At 43.2% G+C, this 17630-nt stretch overlaps 1 protein-coding gene across 5 annotated transcripts; it reads right to left on the bottom strand.

Annotated features, from left to right (window-relative positions):
* Positions 1 to 48: 48 nt before the first annotated feature.
* On the bottom strand, positions 49 to 17597 carry Dhc64c (dynein heavy chain, cytoplasmic). 5 transcript variants are annotated; one of them, XM_074243029.1, is made up of 13 exons: positions 17413 to 17597; positions 16762 to 17327; positions 14308 to 16439; positions 14101 to 14136; positions 13611 to 13682; positions 9467 to 13538; positions 9304 to 9395; positions 8989 to 9018; positions 5791 to 8856; positions 5482 to 5683; positions 5174 to 5369; positions 4192 to 4309; positions 49 to 4108 (listed from the first exon to the last, which is right to left on the bottom strand). In XM_074243029.1, exons 2-13 carry the CDS (start codon positions 17003 to 17005, stop codon positions 281 to 283), a joined length of 14088 nt encoding a protein of 4695 aa, XP_074099130.1. In that variant the 5' UTR covers positions 17006 to 17327; positions 17413 to 17597; the 3' UTR covers positions 49 to 280. The 5 variants fall into 5 exon arrangements, with proteins under 5 accessions (XP_074099130.1, XP_074099129.1, XP_074099131.1 ...); XM_074243028.1 differs by lacking the exon at positions 5174 to 5369 and adding an exon at positions 4624 to 4822; XM_074243030.1 differs by lacking the exons at positions 5174 to 5369; positions 8989 to 9018 and adding an exon at positions 4624 to 4822.
* Between the last annotated feature and the right edge of the window lie 33 nt (positions 17598 to 17630).

Raw genomic sequence — 17630 nt, 5'->3', positions numbered from 1 at the left:
AAGTATTACACATTTATATTTTCAGATTAAAAAATTTTAAACTTGTAATCTCATTATTATTATTATTATTATTAATTACATACATTTTTCTTCAGTGATATTTTAATCAATATATATATTAGAATATTATTTATTCATATTTTCATCAGTTCTAAGCTCCAAATATTCTTCAATTATAAACAACATTGATATAATTTACTAAAATAATAAAAAAGAAACTTAAAATTGGAATAAAATAAAAAAAATAAATTTCAAGCAAACAATTAAATTGAAATAAAATTTAATTCAAAGCCGTTGAAGTAAGAACAGCGACTCCTCGTTCATAGAAGCTGTGAGGTTCCTGATTCACTGCAGTGTTAAGATCTACAGTGAACAAAAGTTCAGTCCTGGTGCTGTTGAGATAGACCGGGAGGGACAATTTTCCCTTTCTCATTTCCTCGGTGGAAGAGCGACTCCACCTCAGCATAGTGACAGGTAAGTCGGTCATGATAGTCGAGGTCAGATAGAGCTGATTATCTTTGCACAAAGCGCCCTGGAGCTTGAGCCCAGTGACGGCAAAAGAGCAGTCATCAGTCGCGATATTGTCTTCATCGCCAATCGTGACATCCAGCTGGAGTTCTTCAAGCGACCAGCTGTTAGCCTGCGCAATACACTGCCTAGTCGCAGTGATGTAAGCCTCGGGGTTCAACAAACCTCCCAGCCAGACTGGGAAGCTCTTGATTTCCTTAGCACCGCCTTGAGACACCAGCCTTGAAACTTCTTGCAGCTGAGACACCCGGTGACTGAAGTCCGTGATCCACTGGATGACAGTGCATCCTCTAGGAACAGTATACCTTCTCCAGCCAGCTGGCAAAATTCCCTTGACCAACTCGGACAGCATCGTGCGGTGATAGTTAGTCTGTTTCTTCTCTCCCTGGCAGATCATCACCACGTCTTCAAGATCATGGATCACGTCTTGGAGTAATTTAGCTCCGCTGTTAACTTCTCGCTCGAAGTAGCGGTAAAGAGGGTCTTTAATATTCTCCACAGTGCGCTTAAGCGTTTGCAAATTCTTGGGCAGCAATTGTAACCAAGTAGAAGCTGAATTATATAGCACTCGCATCCAGGAAGGTCTTCCATCAACATCAGCCTCCCTCGGAGTGTCTCCTCCCAGAGTATCATCAGTCGAGTAAGCTAGCTCGTCCTCGTCCTCCAGCTGCTGCATCTTCAGCAGCTTGGACACCAGATCAGTACCGCGAGTGGTTAACAGCACCTTCTCCGCGTTGTTCGGGAGCCCGAGCCAAGAAGGCGTTTGTCTGTCGGACAGTGACTCGATCCACTTCAAGAAATGGTCCCTCCGAGTTCCATCGGGCATGGTGATATGTCTCGGTTGGTTTCCCTGGCTGCCGCTTCCGCTTCCATCAACATTAGCCACCAGAGCGAAGTCTCCCTCGAAGGATCTGGGAGTAAAAAGCTTCCTCAAGAAGGACGCGAGGAGCCGCTGGTCGTACTCATTGTCTATCTTGCCTCCGTAGATGCACTGAGACAGCAAGGTCACCAACGCGTCCCAGGGGACTTTCTCGGGTGGCAAGTTGGTTCTTCCCATAGCTGTAGCTTCTATCCAGGTGTCCAGGGTGTCGCAGGCGACGCGCAAGTCGCTCTCGTTGAACTCGTAGTACTTGGACCAACCCAGTGGCGCGTAGCGAAGCCGCTCTTGGACGATCGCGTGGAACCACGCGAGCAAGAAGTACAATCTCGCGCGTTCGTTCGGGGCTTTCATCATTCTAGAAGCTGGAACCGTGCTGAAGGTTCTTAACAAGTTGGCGCGTATTCCTGGAGGTGGCTCGAAGACAAATATCCTTCCGGCTCGCAGCAAGTTCACTGGAACCTTCGGGTTGATCTCCATGGTCAAGAATAACCTGAAGCCTGCATGCGGCTGCAAGCTGTGTAATTTTTTTTCTAATTGTACAAGCCACTGCGGAGCTAAGTGAACATTTTTGAGCATCACCCATCGTCCTGCTTTTACTGCCATGTTTATCGCGCGGTCTGCTTGGTTGAATCCTTCCGCGGAGCCGATAGCTATGCTGACAATCTGCTTGCCTAATTCCGCTGCTAAGTCATCAACTCGGCTGGAGGCGTCGAATCCTGGAACTGAGCAGAGCAATGCTGGGACTGCTGCTTTTAATTGGTTCTCAACCACTGACGCAAAGTCTAATTCTACTTCGGCAGCTGCCATGAATTTGTCACCCAGAGCTGAGTTTATGAACAGAGCCGCTGCTGCGATCACCCGGTCAGGTCTGAAGGCTTGGATCACCAGCAGCTGATAGATCGCGTGGCCGATAGGTGACAGAACTCTGTCTCTAACTTCTTCCTCGCTGTCGTCGTTGGAGACTCTTTCTTCCCACAATTTAGGAACCGCGGTCTCTGGAGTGGGAGACTGTAACCAAGTCGCGAACTCGCTGCTGTTTTCCTGGATAAACTGTGCTAATTTTTTGAACGCTGGGAGCCGGAGGCTGAGACGCAGCATCGCTTCTTGCTGCTCGGAGGTCAAGTTTGGTATCAGAGGCCCACGGACGTTCATCACGCCTTCCTTGCCTCGTAAGAAGAAAGTGAACTCCGGGTCGTAGGTTGACTCGCTGACGATTCCTTTCAGGTGGATGCGGCACAGTAGTAACGCGAAGGTCATCCTGTCGGCGTGTAACATTCCACGGGCTACGCGTTCGTAGCAAACTGAGAATAAGTCGCTGGTGATTAAAGACAGTCGCTGGGTGTAATCAGATAAGCCTGTTAATTTTGGATTCTGTGATAAAACTGATGTGAAGATATCCAGGAACATTTTGAGGGAGTATTGGTACAAGAAGTGGATTTGGTTCAAGCTGTCCATGGTGAAGTAAATATTGGAGCAAGCTTGAGATAAAGGCAAATATTGATGAGAAACAGTTTCAATTTCTGCGATGACTTTGTCAGTTTCTTCGACTTTCTTGCTAATGTCAGCGGCTTCTTGCTTGAGAGTCTCCAAAGTAGTGATCACCGAGTCATCATCAAGGATTTTACCTTTAGCATCATTGAGCGCTTGGAGAAGCGACTTTTCTAGCTGTCTTAATCGTAAATGGAATTCTCCTTGGAGTTTTAATAAGTCTGAGCGTTTTTCATCAATGTCAGGGCGCTCTGCTTTGAGGACCTGGTTGAGACACTGGCTCTGCAGCGAGCTTCTGGTGACTGTGAAGTTAACAAAGGTGACTCGGGAGCAAATGTCAGGTGGGAATTCAACGGTTGGGTCACGGGTGGACAAGAAAATAACGAACGACGGCGACAAGTCGATGTCCTGGTCGCCGAGAGTTATCAAAACTCTCCCGCCAGTTCGACGAAGCTCGCGATTCAGCACCGGGTTCAATATCGGGTCGTAGTTTTCGACATCTTGCACCAGAAGAGGATTTCCGAAACGCAGAGCACTCTCGAGGTTCTTCCTGAAGGAGTCGTCCAAGAAACTGGTCTTGGTTATCTTCCGGTCCTTGAACTCGTTCATGATGAACTCAGTCGCCTGGCCAGAGGGGTCAATTATCAGCGGGTACCTGTTGAATCGCTTGAGCATTATCGCGTTTTCTGTACACAGGTCGTCGGTCGGCAGAGCATTCGCTTGCCAGCGCAGACGCTCGTCAGGGTTGGACAGATACTCGGTTCGAGCTATGTCTGGTCGGAACTGTAAGTTTGCGTTCTGCAGGTGCTGACACCAGGTGGTGAACAAGTTCTGGCGGTAGTGCTGGTCAAAGTAACCTGCGTAGGCTAGGAATGCTGAAGACAGCAACACGTCGCCTATTATTGTGGACATCTGGCTACGGAATGTCTCGCTGGTGGCTTCCCATCTCTCTCGCTCGATTACTAGGGACTTTATCAGAGCTATTGACCGGTCTACCTTGCCCTGGACGTTCTCCAGGTCTGTCTTGATAGCTTGGGCTTGGGATATAAGTTGTGCGTACTCTTCTTTGTAGGATGCGATACTTAGTTCTAGCTCGGCGATCAATTTTTTAACTTCTTCGCCCTTTTCTTTGTTGGTTTCTGCTTGTCTTTCTAGCGAGTAGAGTTCTTCACGGAGTGGCTCCACGCGTTTCAGCATGTCAGCATACTCGATCTGAATAAGTATTTATTTATTAATTAATTTTTTTTTTTAGTGTCGGATATTATATAAAATAAAAAAAAAAAAAAAATTCATACCTGCGCAATTGCCCATTTAACCATAGGTCCACATGCCATACTAGCACGATTTACTTTCTCGAAATTGTAATCAGGATTACTGAGGTACCGGTTCTTCATTTTTTCACGTACTTCGTCTCTATAAAATTAAACTCAATTAATTTTTAATTTATACACTTAATATTGATTAATTAGAAAAAATAAAATTTTTACAAAAGAAATTATTCAGTCTATTGCATTCGGATTTAGTAAAAACAAGACACAGTTAATAAATTGTTAAGACAAGTTAATTTTTGAAAGAACATTAATTTGTTACAGACAAATTAGATTATTTTTAAATAAAAATAAAAATAAAAATCACCAGTTGAAATGGCTTTCAGCTTCCAATTTAAAATCATTGTCACGGCTTAAATTATTTAAATTTTTTTAATAACAATTAAAGAGCATGCTTACGTAATATCCTCAGTACTGAAATTAGAGACGATAGTATTGATAAAGTTGTCTCGCATGATAACAGCACGAATTGATTTCCAATCGCTTGCATTTTCACCTAATAATAAACAAATTGACTCCAGGGCGACTTTAACAATCGCCGGTGGATTTGCCATCGAACGTACTTCAACCAGGTGTTGTTTCTTTATTGACTTCACCGCTAGATGCAAAAGAATTGATAAAAAAAAAAAAAATAAGTGTTAATGAAATTTAATATTTACAATAGATAATTAAAAGTAGAAAAGAAAACATATAGTTAAATTATTCTAGAGTAATCGTTATTGACATCAAAGAAGCTTGCAGCAGCTTACTCTGTAAATGTTTATGTACAAAGTTAAGTACGTGTGTTGAAATACAATTATCGTGTTTGTATTCTAAATAATAAATTAAGTAATTATTAAATAGCGAGACGAGACCAGTAAGCTGAATTAATTTTTTAAATCCCAGCCATGAAGACGTTGAACATTCATATTTACGAGGTACCGATCTTCTAGCGAAGATTTGTTCTTACGTTATGTCAGATGTGTTGAAATTAACAATCGTAGGAATAAAGTTGTCTCTCATAGTTAAGGCGCGAATTTGCTTCCAACTGTCCGCTGTAGCGCCAAGTAAAAAACATATTGACTCTAAGGCCAATTTAATGATCGCGACCGGGTTCGCCATTGAACGGATTTCCACCAGATGTTGTCGCTTTATTCCCTTTACGGCTGTACTCGTTTATAATTTATTTATTAAATGATAATTTTAATTTTTAAATTAATTAATAGACTAATAAATTAATAATTAAATTTATGTGAATGAATTCTATGAATAAATTACCATTCTGGGCGTCAATGACAGCTGGTTCTACTTGGGCTAAATCAGCCATAACATCTTCTCGCTTTTGATCAATAGCAACTGTCTGGATTGCTAATTGCTGTTGAATTTCTTGACTCTGTACTTTTTTCTTCTCAGCTTCCTGTTGATCTTTCACCATTTGCCGGAGTTTTGCATTAGCAGCATCGTTTTTAGCTTGAAGTTCCTTTAAAAAAAAAAAAAAATTATTTTATTTTTAAAATAAATATTTTTTCATTTTTAAAAAATCACATAATAATAAAAAAATTAAAAAAAAAAAAAAAAAAAAAATACCTGTGACTTAACAGCCAAGCTCTTCTGCATTTCTTCAACCTGTTCCACAGTCTCAGCAATTTTGCTCAACCCAACATTAAGATGCAACTGCTGTTCTTCCAAATCACTCCGTTTTTCCTGATATAATTTAGCAAAATGATTGATAAAGTCCAAGTAGTGCCTAGGAGTGATAGCCATCGTGCGACTTCCTCGCTTAGCAAGTCTCGCATTAGCTTTATGAAGAGTCTGATGAACATAAACAAACGCATTGACAACCGCATCTCGATGATTCGGTGGATTCGGTATTAGCGAGCAAGCTGACGGGAAGAAGTCGGGACACCTCCAAGAAGGTCTCTCCAGATCAACTCTGGACGTGAACTCTCGTCCCACCTGGAACAGCGCGTTGTCCGACCAGTCTCCAAACCAATTGAGCACACAACGATTGAACAAAGCTGGTGAAGTAGCTGCGCGGTCTTTCAAGCCATCTGTGCTGGGGTTCATTGTGAAAACAACGTGCAAGTTCTTCATGACTTGTCCGGTGAACCACTTGTAGAGCTCTTCATTAGAATCCAGCATCAATCCTTCACGCTGTGCTCCTTCTTTGCATTGAGTCATTAATGTCGTGTATTCATCTCCTTCAAAGAGACCCGGGACTTCTCCGTTGGCCAGCAAGGTGTTCATCCTCTCCAAAAATCCTGATTCCAAAACATTAGATTCGTCTAAAATAAATGCTATTTTCTCGTCTTTGCACCCGGAGCGTCTTAATACTTGTCTCAAATCTTCATCAAAGTCCTCGCCGGTGTATTTATTGTGGACCTTAATCTGGAAGATCGACAGACCGTTCATCCAGGCGACGAACCTCGAGAGAGTGGTCTTTCCAGCTCCAGAGACTCCAATTAGCAGCAAATGTCCCTGAGGCTGGCGGAAAATCCTGTCAATCCTCAACACGTGCTCCAAAACTTCATCAAACAACACCAGAGGGACATCCAGCTCTTCTTCGTAGAACACTTTAAGCCTAGCACGTACATAATCACGGAGTTCTTGTCTATTAACCGGGACGTAGTCCTTGGACAGCCAGTTGCTGTATAAAATAGGCCTTGAGAGAGCTTTCTCCTTATCTACACCCATGAAATGTTTAGTAGCGACAATATCAATGTTCTTATTCGTCCAAGCGCGCTCAGAGTCCTCTACAAGCCTATCCTGGAAAAGTCTGAGTGCCTCGTGAGCCCAGAGACGAACCAGCCCTTCAACAGCCAAGCTGTCCAGCGGACGGATAGCTTCGCAGATTCCTCTGACCCACCTGGTCATTTCTCTAGGCGAGTAGACGTAATGCGGCTGCATGTCCTGGGTGAATTTCTCCTGGGACGCTAAATAGAATTCCACCATCGCATTTGTGAGCGGCTCTGCATATCCACGTAGCGAGGGAGTTAATCTCAACATCGCGCGGGTGAACGTACCGTAAATCTGCTTGAGAGAAGTTTCTCCAGGGTAGTCTACGTAGATAACCGGCACATGTCTCAGGAACCTGTGGCTCAAGGGCTTTCTGCCTGGATCCGTCGGAGGGTTGCAAGCTCCCACGAACTGGATCCGTTCTAAGGTAACCCAGGCTTGGTCGCTAGTTCTGTAGAACCCGCGATGCTCCACCAGTTGCCGCAAGAAGGATATAACTCGCTGGGTGCCGTAATTGTCCATGTCTGGGAGGTTTATTTCGTCGCAGAAGAGCACCAACCACTTGCCCAGTTGCACTGGAGATAAAATCACTCCATTGGGAGTTTTTCTGTACTCACAATAGTGGTCGAAGGTCTTTAATAGTAACTCTGGTGTTGTAGCAGAAGAGAAGTTCAGTCCGACTACTTCCATGTCCGGCAAAGCTCTCAGAGCAGAGAACAGAGTCATTGTTTTACCTGAACCTGGAGGTCCGCAAAGAACAAGAGGCTTGTGCTCAGCAAGCCAGGTGTATAAAAGACTCTCGTGTCTTACAGTGTCCAGAGTGGGAACTACAATGTCAGGGCTGGCGACTTTGTGGGTCTCGACTTCAATCTGGGGGACTTTGTTGCTCCAAGGGAGCCACTCGCCGTGAATGTTGACTTCAAAGTCGATTATCGGGATGTTACTGCCCTGAGGCAGCGGTACTGTGGTGATAGATCGGATAAAGTCACCCAGGTCGGACCTTACTTTTAACTTAGCATCTCCAGCGAAGCTCCAGAGCAGAGCGTAGACCAGACACTTGGGCATGTAGCGCTCCAGCTGCTCGCTGGGCAGCGGGAAGTCGATGTGGGTGTGATTGTACTGCAAGATATTGCGGACTGCTTGGTTCAACATCGAGAAAAGCGAACTGAGTGCGCGGAGTCTGGTGAAGTCCATGATGTGCTCTTGCTTCATGGCGTACTCGAGACAGCGGACGACTAAGCCGTCAGGCGCGAAGTAACTCTGGAGAATGCTCGCGACTTCGCATTGAACGGAGAGTCCAGGAGACATTGTGTCGTCTTTGTTGTCTCCGCTGAGCATCTTCTTGGTGAGGTTGTTGTCTTCGTCGTTGTCTTCGAGTGGGATGTTCTTCAGACGCAGCAAGTAGTGCTCGAAGATCATCTCTGTCGAGAGCACGTCTTCGGAGAACCAGACCATTCCACAACGAGATACAGTGGCCAGAGTTGCGTATTTTAAATCTTGAACTTCGAACATTACTCTGACGTTTGGTGGTAAACTCAAACGCTCACCATTAGGCAGAGTCAGAAGTTTGTTGTCGTCAAGTACCGAGTTGAGATTTTCTACCCACTCCGGATCGACGTCACCGTCGAAGATGATCCATTGACGTTTGTTTATTTCTCCACGGACGTTGTCGATTATTTTACGCAAGATGTGCGTGAAGAGACCGTCGGTCCATTCGCGGGTGTTGGGGTCCAGGACACCGTAGAGGGTCTCTTTGCTAATGGCTTTTGGGTCAATTACGTGAGCTACACCCTCGATTCCTTCGAACCGCTCCAGAGCTTTTAGAAGGACTTTCCATGCTGTTGTTTTGCCGGATCCGCTTGGTCCCACCATCATCAGTCCGTGGTTCAAGTTACAAATTTGGTACAGTTGTAAGACCTGCAAGAAGATGATTTATTTTATTGGTTGATAAATCATGAGTGGTATTTTTTTTTTTCCATAATAATATGCCAAAAGCAAATAAAGGGAGTCAGCAGCAATTTAAGAGCATGTTTTTGTTATTCCTCTCACCTTTTCTACCCAAGTTTCACCAACCAGCTCCTTATTGCGTGCATAAGATAAATGGTGATTTTTTTTATATATTATATATACATTTACAATACTATGTATTACTAATTAATAAAGTTAAGAGGGTGTTATTAATTATTAATTCGGGAGATATTTTAAATTTTACTCGAAAAAATAATTTTTATATTTTAATAATACCCTGTTAAAATATCGCATTCAACTAGCACCGTGTACGTGCGTAAATATATGTGGATATTTGATTAAATAATTAATCTAAACAAGAATAATTGGACAATCGATACAGTTAAAATAAATTACCTTTTCTTGCCAAGCGCCTCCTTGTTCATCATCGCCTTCACCGCAAACAAGATACTCCTCAGCGCAAACTTTTCTTATTTGATCCTTTAATCCTAAAATAACAATGTAAATTTAATTAAAAAATTTTTATAATTAATTTAAAATAAATAAATAAAAAACAAACCTTTCATTTCAGCTCGAGTGTAATTAACACTCGGGAACACATCATTAAGAAGACTGAACAGCAGCGGGATATCTTCAGCAACTAGCTTAGGAACCATCGTCTCACAGACAGACTGAATAAGAATCTCCTGTTCGGGTAAATTCTCAGCAATAGAAGCTTCATCGACATTATCTTCTCCATTTCTTTGAACCATTCCCTCCTTGATTTTCTGTATCCTATCTCGTTTAACATTTCCGGCAGAAATCAGCACAGACTTCAAGGCCCGCAGCCCGAAGTCGTAGTGCGACTGATTGGACAGCTGCTCATCACACAACTTAAAGAAGGGTACAATTTTACAAGCGAGTTTTTCAGCAGACCTGAATCCTTGACTGAACAGCATAACTTCAGCAATGAGCTGCCTGTCAGGCGTGGTCATAGCAAGCGACCTGAACAATTTCTTGAGATTATCCGGCAAATTAGACCGTCCAGCATACCCGGGGTTCATGGTGATGAATATCGCCATGTCAGTGGACACTTTTACCTGCTTGCCGACCAGCTCTACACACAAAGTCGTTCCCTCCTTCTTGGTGCCTTCCATCTGGCTCTTGAGAGCTTCTTGAATCGTCTGTACCTGCTGCGAGACAGCCGAGAGCATGCGCTCTTCCAGCCGGTTGAACTCGTCGAAGCATCCCCAGGCTCCGACTTGACAGAGACCTACAAAGATTCGTCCCATCGCCTGGAAGTCGAAGGTCTCATCACAATTAAACACCAGCACGAACCTTCCCAGCTGATGACCCAGAGCCTTGACAGACTCCGTCTTACCAGTACCGGCCGGCCCGAAGGGAGAGCCTCCAAGCCTTGCTTCCAGGGCTTGAGTCATCGTCAGGTAGCAGCGGTCCGTCAAAGGAGTCTGGACAAGTCTGTCCTGGACTCCCAAGTATTCAAACCCGTAGAAGAACTTGGCGTTGGCCATGTGGATCGTCAGCTGCTGCAGGACTTCCGTCTGCCGAGGGTCGAAGTAGAACCTCATCTCACAGAGCCACTCGAACGCCTTCGGGTTGGAGACTTTATTTGCGATCAAGCGACGAGTGACCGTCCTTTTGTGAACGAATTCGTTTATCAAGTGCTCCAACTTTTTCCGCCTCAGAGGAGGCTGTTCCTGGAGCACGGAGTCCGCTAGGACATTAAGAGTTCCCTCGACTTGAGTAAGAACTCGCTCCAGAGGATTCTTATCACTGGACTGCGACTGGGCTTCGTGCAAAGCCGCTTCTACGTCTTCCGACCACAAAATCTGGGCAGCCAGGACGACTATCTGTGCTTGATAATTGTCGCACCAGGTCATGAAGGCATCAGCGTGGATGTTTCCATCTTTAAATTGTTTTATATCAGAAACAGCTTTGGCCAAAGAAGACGCCAGAGTTACTCTCATTTCTTTTTCTACTAAAGTCAGCCACTCGTTGATCTTAGGATGCTCGATAGTAGACACTGGAGTCTGAAAACTCACCTCTTCTCCTTCACGAGAAGCCATTCCAGTTATCACTGTGTTATCTTCGTTCAGCAAAATAGCAGCGACTCCCGCGAACATTTTTTTGAAATGTTTCTGAAGACGCGCGACGTTTTTACTGTTACCAATTATCTCCAGCAGATCTTCATCCCCAACAAAGTAAAACCTTGGGAATGACGTACGCTCGCGTTCAAGATACTCACCCAGAGCCTTTTGTATTTTTCCCAGTAAATCTGCCAGCCGTTCCAGCGCTCTCTGGACACCAGGAATGTTCAGAACGTCCATCACCATCGGAGACTTGGAGACTTTTTTCATCAATCCCAAAAATTCAGAACTGATACTTTGGAATCTTGAAGTCTCAACGGGTAAAAGAGTTTTAATATCAGCGCTGCCGGAGAAAATTCCCTCCAGATAAACCCAGCGTCTTTGAACATCAATCCATACGTCAAACAGTGCATTTATCCTGTTTAATTTTTCTTCCCAGGTAAGAGCTTCTTCTTCAAAGACTTTGTAGTAAGGCGAGAGCTTCATAGCAGCCACAGAGTTGATATGCTCTTTAACTTTGTTGAACAAATCATCCCAGCCTCTTATCAGCCGACACTTGCTCTGGTAGTTTATTAAATCGAGCTCATAAGTCTGCCAGGACTCGCGTACTTGCTTCAAGAACTCCTCAAGAGCCATTTCTCCTTGAGCGACTAGAATAATGTCCTTAACAATGCTCTCGTTCTTCTGCAAGTTTACATCCCAGACCTGACCCAGGGTAAGCTCGCTTAGAATCCAATTTACGCGCAATTGCTTCGTCAGTTGTTTCCAGTGACGCTCTTTCAGCGCGTCAGACTTTAGCTCGACAATCAGCATGTTAACCTTGGTGTAATTGTGGAGCATTTTTTTGACATACTCGTAAGAAGAGTACTGACGCAGCCTAGCAGGTAGTTCCTTCAACTGGGCCATCATGGTATCAAGCTGCTGGCGCAGTTTACGCGGCTGGACAGACAACCAGGGCTTCTCTCTGGTCTCGTCAATTTGAGCCCAAATGCGGGACAATTCAGACCAAACACCTCGCAAGTCTTGAAGCTCTTCAAAAACAACCTGCATCCTGTCTTCACTAGTACTGGAGACTCCACCAGGTTCCTGTAACTCAAGAGCTTCTTTAGCCTTCGCGACATTATCGCGTTCTTCTTTGAGCCTGGCAAATTTACTCTCAAACATCTGAAGCTGCTGGAGCGCTTCATCAGGTCTCAAGTGTCCCTCCACGGGCTTGCCACGCTCCCAATCCCCAAGGAAGTCATTGGTGCGTGTCTCAACAGCCTTGTCTTCGGCAACAATCTTCATCTGCAGAGAAGCAACTTGAGTCTGGATACTCAAGTCTTTACGCTTTATTATTTCATTAAAAGCTCCCCACTCGCCTTCAATATTGTCCACGTGCAGCCAAGATGACGGAAATTGGAACCGCTGGCGCTCAAGAATTCGCTGACCTTCCCGGTAAATGTCCACTTGTTTCTCCCAGACCTTCATCTTGCGTTTCAACGATTGGACGTAAGTGATGAATCCTACTGCGTCGGTAGTACTAGCAGCTTCTATCGACTGCTGCTCCAAGTCGCTGCGAGACTTAGACACCTGACCGTGGAAGCTCGTCATTTCATTGCCGAGCAACGCGCCAAATTTACCCAGAGTCTCTTTGTGCCACGAGTCGTATTTCAGCGACACCTTGCTTTGCACCTTCGCAAAGTCGATGATAACTGGACCGAACTCACGACGCGTGTCCGAAGTGTCGAAAGTCGTGCGTGTTTTTTTTATGTCATTCAAGCACTTCATCCACAAATTGATGTCATCGCCGAGTTTGCCGTAAAGATTGTCCGGTTGGAGATCCCAGAGAGCTTGATAGCGCAGCCACTGATCCACATACTCTGCTACGTCTTTTATTTTTGTTTCTATCGACTCGTAAGCGGCTTCTAAAGGTTGCTTGCCGCTCGGCAACTTGGTGAGTAAATTTCTGTAGGTTCCAGACTCCGGTTTGTCGAGTCCAACCTGGTAGCGCGAGCTCTGCAGACGCACTTGAGAGGTGACGATCGCTTGCCATGCGAACAATTGCTGCATTATTTGGAAACGCGCGTCCTCGATGCTGGGGTAGAGGTACATAGTCTGGTTGGTGATTCTGACCTCGTGGATTTGGTTCTGGATCTTTGGGTCTCCGCCGGGCTTGTGAGTGGGCTTCGCTGGCGCGTCGGTGTCCATGCTCAAGTCTACTTCCTTCTTCTGGCCCATCAGGGCGTCTGTCCAGGCCTTCACACCGGCTTCTAATCGTGCGGCTAGGTTCTTCTCTACTTCCTCGTCCAATCTCGCCACCCAGATGTGCAAGTTGGAGTAATTTTTCAGCGACAATTCGTCGACTGACTTTTGGATCTTTGCTAGGATGTCTGCGAATGTGTTTGCAGAGTAAGGACAAGTTTCTAAGGATCTTACGTCCACGTCCAGCTGCTCTTCGACTACCAGGAGGTCGTCGACTTTCTCCTGGAACTGCACCACGATGTCTGATAAACGCTGGACGTATGGGTCTAATTTGTAGCTCTCCCACACTAATGCTATTCCCTATTTAATTAAACATACAATTAATTATTTAATTAATTAATTAATCTTGCATAACAATTATTGATAAATTACCTCTGAGAATAAAGAAAGAACATCTTTTCGCATTCCAGCAACCAATGGAATAATACTCGCCTTGTCTTCAATCTAAAATTAAAAATTTATTAAATAAATTGACTAAATAATAAATAAAAATTAAAATGCACTGATATATAATAAAATTACAGTACTAAAATACAACTCAATATTGTTAACAATAAATGCGCGATGCAAAGCGATGCAAACGAAAATATGCTAGAGGTATTCCCTGACATCAATTACATATTTTAATTTTAATTATAATAAATTATTTATCAAGTTTATTCAGGAATACCTCTCAAAAATTACCACAGGCCGTGAAAAAAAAAAAAAAAAAAAAAATATATAATTTAATTTAAAATAAACAAAGGGAGAGGGACAATCCGATGCTTTGTTCAAATTATAAACTAATTTTAATCAACGACTTTAATTAATAATAAGCAGGCAGACAGTTGCGTTGAATATTTTTCTGGCGGTAATAAACTACCTTTAATGTGGGACAGTGGGGACTCCGAGATGTAAGCTAAAAAATTACGTAGATATTTAAAAGGGATTAGATCTCTATCATCGATCTAATACTGCACGTAATTAAGTACAGTACACTATTTTTAAATATAAATATTAATATTAAGCTAGAAATAAATTAATTAATCAATCATATATAAATAAATATCAATAATTAAATAATTCTTACTTTTTCCAGAGTTCTCTCATAAGTCCTGATACTTTCAATAAGACTGATAGCAAACGGATACAACTGATTTGCCTGGTGAGCCTTATTGACAATCGCCAGAGGCACACGGAACCCGAGGTTCTTCAAATTCCTGACTTCCTTCGACAGCATAATAATCTCAGGCAAGAAATTAACTTTTAACTTCAATACATTGCCCCTTCCAGACCTGGACCTAACAGTATCGATGGTGAAAATCCTTCCAGTGACTCCAATATTCCTCTGCTGAACTTTCCTCGCCCACTCATCGAATATCTCCTGAGTAGAAAGCTTCAATCTGAAAGAATCTCCGTCAGCTTTGAGTTTCTGTCCTTCAATGTGGCTCTCCCAGCCTTTGCCGAGGACATCTTCAACCCTTTTGAGATACATCGTCAGCTGGTAGTCAATCTGCTTGACCCAGATAATAGATCCCGAGACCGGAGGAATGTCCCTGACCATGCTCATCTTGCAGCACTTGCTCTGAGGATACTGAACCTTGAATTTCTCATGCAGAGCCTCAATGTCATCCTTGACACGCTGAATCAGCTGAGTCTGGTACTCGCGAATCGCGCCGCGAATGTGAGGCCTGACAAACAGGGCATTGAACCTGGAGAATATCCTGAACATCTCATTAGCGTTCTTAGCAGTTCCCAGCTGATCTCGAAGGTGAGCAGTGATTCTTGCTTCCACGCGTTCGATGCGCTCTTCATAGCGATGAACAGCAGCCTCCCAGGACTCGAGGCCTTCTTTAGTGATGTCTAAGCAGTCCACCTCCTTGACATTCTCATAAGCAAGGTTGACTTCGCCAATGGCATTAGCATCAGCAGCATCAAGCGCGAATTCAACCTTGACATTTTCGCTTTCTTGATTGTCAATATTGCTCGCAGAGCTGGTACTGTTCTGGCGAACGGTGGGTCTTAGCACCCGAACAATAACAGTGCGCAACTGTTCGTGCTGTCTTCTGAATCTTCGCATCTGTTCCATGCGCGTTTGGAGCTTCTTGTGAGCGGGAGAGACTCGCCAGACCATCTTCATATGCTCGTCACGCTTCTTCTTGACAAAGTCACGCAAAAGTCCCGTTAGTTTGTCGTACTCGTCGTCCCAGGTGTTGAACACTTCGAAGCACTGGGTCATTACTTTCTCGAACTCATCAAATGGAATGTGCATTAGCCGACGTGTTCCCAGTACTTTCAACAGCTGCTGGCTTAAATCCCGAGAGATAGCTTCTACTAGACGCAGCACGCGCTGAATCGGGTACTTTGTGTTGCGTATTTTACGCATGTGCAAAAATATCTGCTGGACTGCGGCTCGGATGCGTTCTAATTCGGTTGCGGACAACAAATCGTTGATGGGAAAGTCTTTCATCAGAGGATTGTAATCATTGACGGTCGCCAGGGCTTGCTTGAGACCAGTGTCGGTGTCGAAACTCACGGTGGCGTGGAAACGCTTTCCGTGCTTGAGAATATCTAGAGTCAGAGTTACTTCTGTGCTCTCGCGCTTCTCCTGGATGCGGTGAAGAGCGCGCTCTAGGTTCAGCCAGAAAGAGATTTCTTGCAAAGCGGTTCCTGACTCCGGGTCGCGGTTCAGCTTGGTTACCTTCTGGATTTCTTTGATCCACCGGTTGACTCCATTCTGCAGCTGGTTAAGGAATGTTGAGTCCTCGACCTTGTCTCCGAAGTCCGCGACTTTTGGCTTCCTGCCCTCGTCAGCACACTGCTTTATCACCTGCATGACAAGCTGGTGGACCGGCAACGATATTTCGGGGATGTCGATGTTCTGCTGGAGGTGCAACAGTCCCATTTCTAGCTCCGCTATTTTTTTCTCGACTGATGGAGCCATTTTGTCCCCGTCGCGGTCCACCCGCCCGGTTTCTTTGACGTAGCTCTTGAAAAATGGAGCCATCGTCTTGCTAATTGCGTGGAGCGTTTCGTAAGGCGGGCCATCGGAGAAGTTTACAAGTCTTACTTGCGAGGATATTGATTTGTCGGCCTCTATGACGGCTCCTCGCTTGGTCAATACCAAGGTTGACATTTTTGGGTTTGTGAAGTAAATTTCGGTGGAGATGTAGTATGTACTGTCTCTGTCGTCGTCTGCTCCATCACCGCTTCCGTCTTCATCTGGGAATTTTTTTTTGGGTTAGTTAAATATTTATATTAATTGATTGATGAAGATATTTTTTTTTTTAATTGAAATAGTCAGAGATAATTTTTAAGAAATATTATTAATTAAAAAAATTATTGACATTTAGAAATTTTTTTTTTTAAATACAACAAATGAAAAAAAATATACATGCAATTTATTTTAAATAATTTTCTTGAATTAATTTATTGAAAAAAAAAAATTTTATTCAATAATTAGCAATGTCAAAATCTACTGTCAGTTAAAAAAAAAAAAATTATTTATAGTATTAATACATAATTAAAAAAAAAAGAAATAAACCTTTTGTTGAACTGCGCTGAATACACAATGCCCATACTTGGAAATCGCTGATAAATTTTCGAATATAATCCTGATGACTCTTGTCGTCAAGAGCTGCGATAAAAGCTTGAGGGACACCATCTTCCTCGGGCGCTAATATTGTTATTATTTTACGCAAATAATTAGTAAAAGATGTAAAGTCAACAGTGGCTATTATTTGGGACTCTGGCGTGGGTTCACCAGACCCATCCAGTGAATCACCCATCCTGTTAAGCTACGTCTTCAGTTTAATAATTTATATTTATAATTATTGTTAATACTTAGTTATAGTTTATACTCTACACTTGTTGATTAATGAAATTATTCATTACTTAACTACACAGAAAAAATAAAAAATTAAAAACTATCGAGCTCTGATGTTTTAAATGTCAGAGTTAAATATTATTTAATTATTTAGCAACAGCAATTCAGCTCGACAGCTCACAATTGCTCATCTTCTATATAGAGGAGGGCAAACAAAATGGGTGAATCGAACATCGGAGTCGATTGTTTTATCGCGATGTTTTTTAAAGTCGATTATTCAATACCTGTCATTTTAAAAAACAAAAATTTTTTTTTTAATTAATCACACACAAAACATTAAACTTAATAATTAATAATCAATATACTTACTGTCAAAATATTTAAAGTATTTTTCTCGTAAAATATTAAAAAAGTAAAATTTAATTCGCCATTTTCAGTTTGCGCATGCGCGCGCAAAGGTTAAGTTGTCAAATGACAGGTGCAAGTTTACAAGCTTATTTTTTTTAGTTTCTAACAATTGTTGACAAAATTTAATTGACTGTGTGTTTGAAAAAAAAAATCACTACACTTAAATTTGTGTTAAAATA

The sequence above is a fragment of the Cotesia typhae genome, unplaced genomic scaffold, assembly GCF_013202065.1.
Source record: "Cotesia typhae breed Kobodo isofemale line unplaced genomic scaffold, CoteBio_Ctyphae contig_4, whole genome shotgun sequence".
Classification (NCBI taxonomy): domain Eukaryota; kingdom Metazoa; phylum Arthropoda; class Insecta; order Hymenoptera; family Braconidae; genus Cotesia; species Cotesia typhae.
The sequence above is the reverse complement of the archived record's forward strand: the minus strand, read 5'-3'. Positions and strand labels throughout refer to the sequence as shown.

What these genes read in the sequence shown, in the direction of transcription:
- Dhc64c (XM_074243028.1), bottom strand. Translation starts at nt 17,005, where the DNA reads ATGGGTGATTCACTGGATGGGTCTGGTGAACCCACGCCAGAGTCCCAA. An exon ending in TTCAGTACTGAGGATATTAC is followed by an intron (nt 4,310 to 4,623) that starts GTAAGCATGCTC and finishes TTAATTTTATAG; the next exon opens with AGACGAAGTACGTGAAAAAA. An exon ending in TTAAATGGGCAATTGCGCAG is followed by an intron (nt 4,109 to 4,191) that starts GTATGAATTTTT and finishes ATACTTATTCAG; the next exon opens with ATCGAGTATGCTGACATGCT.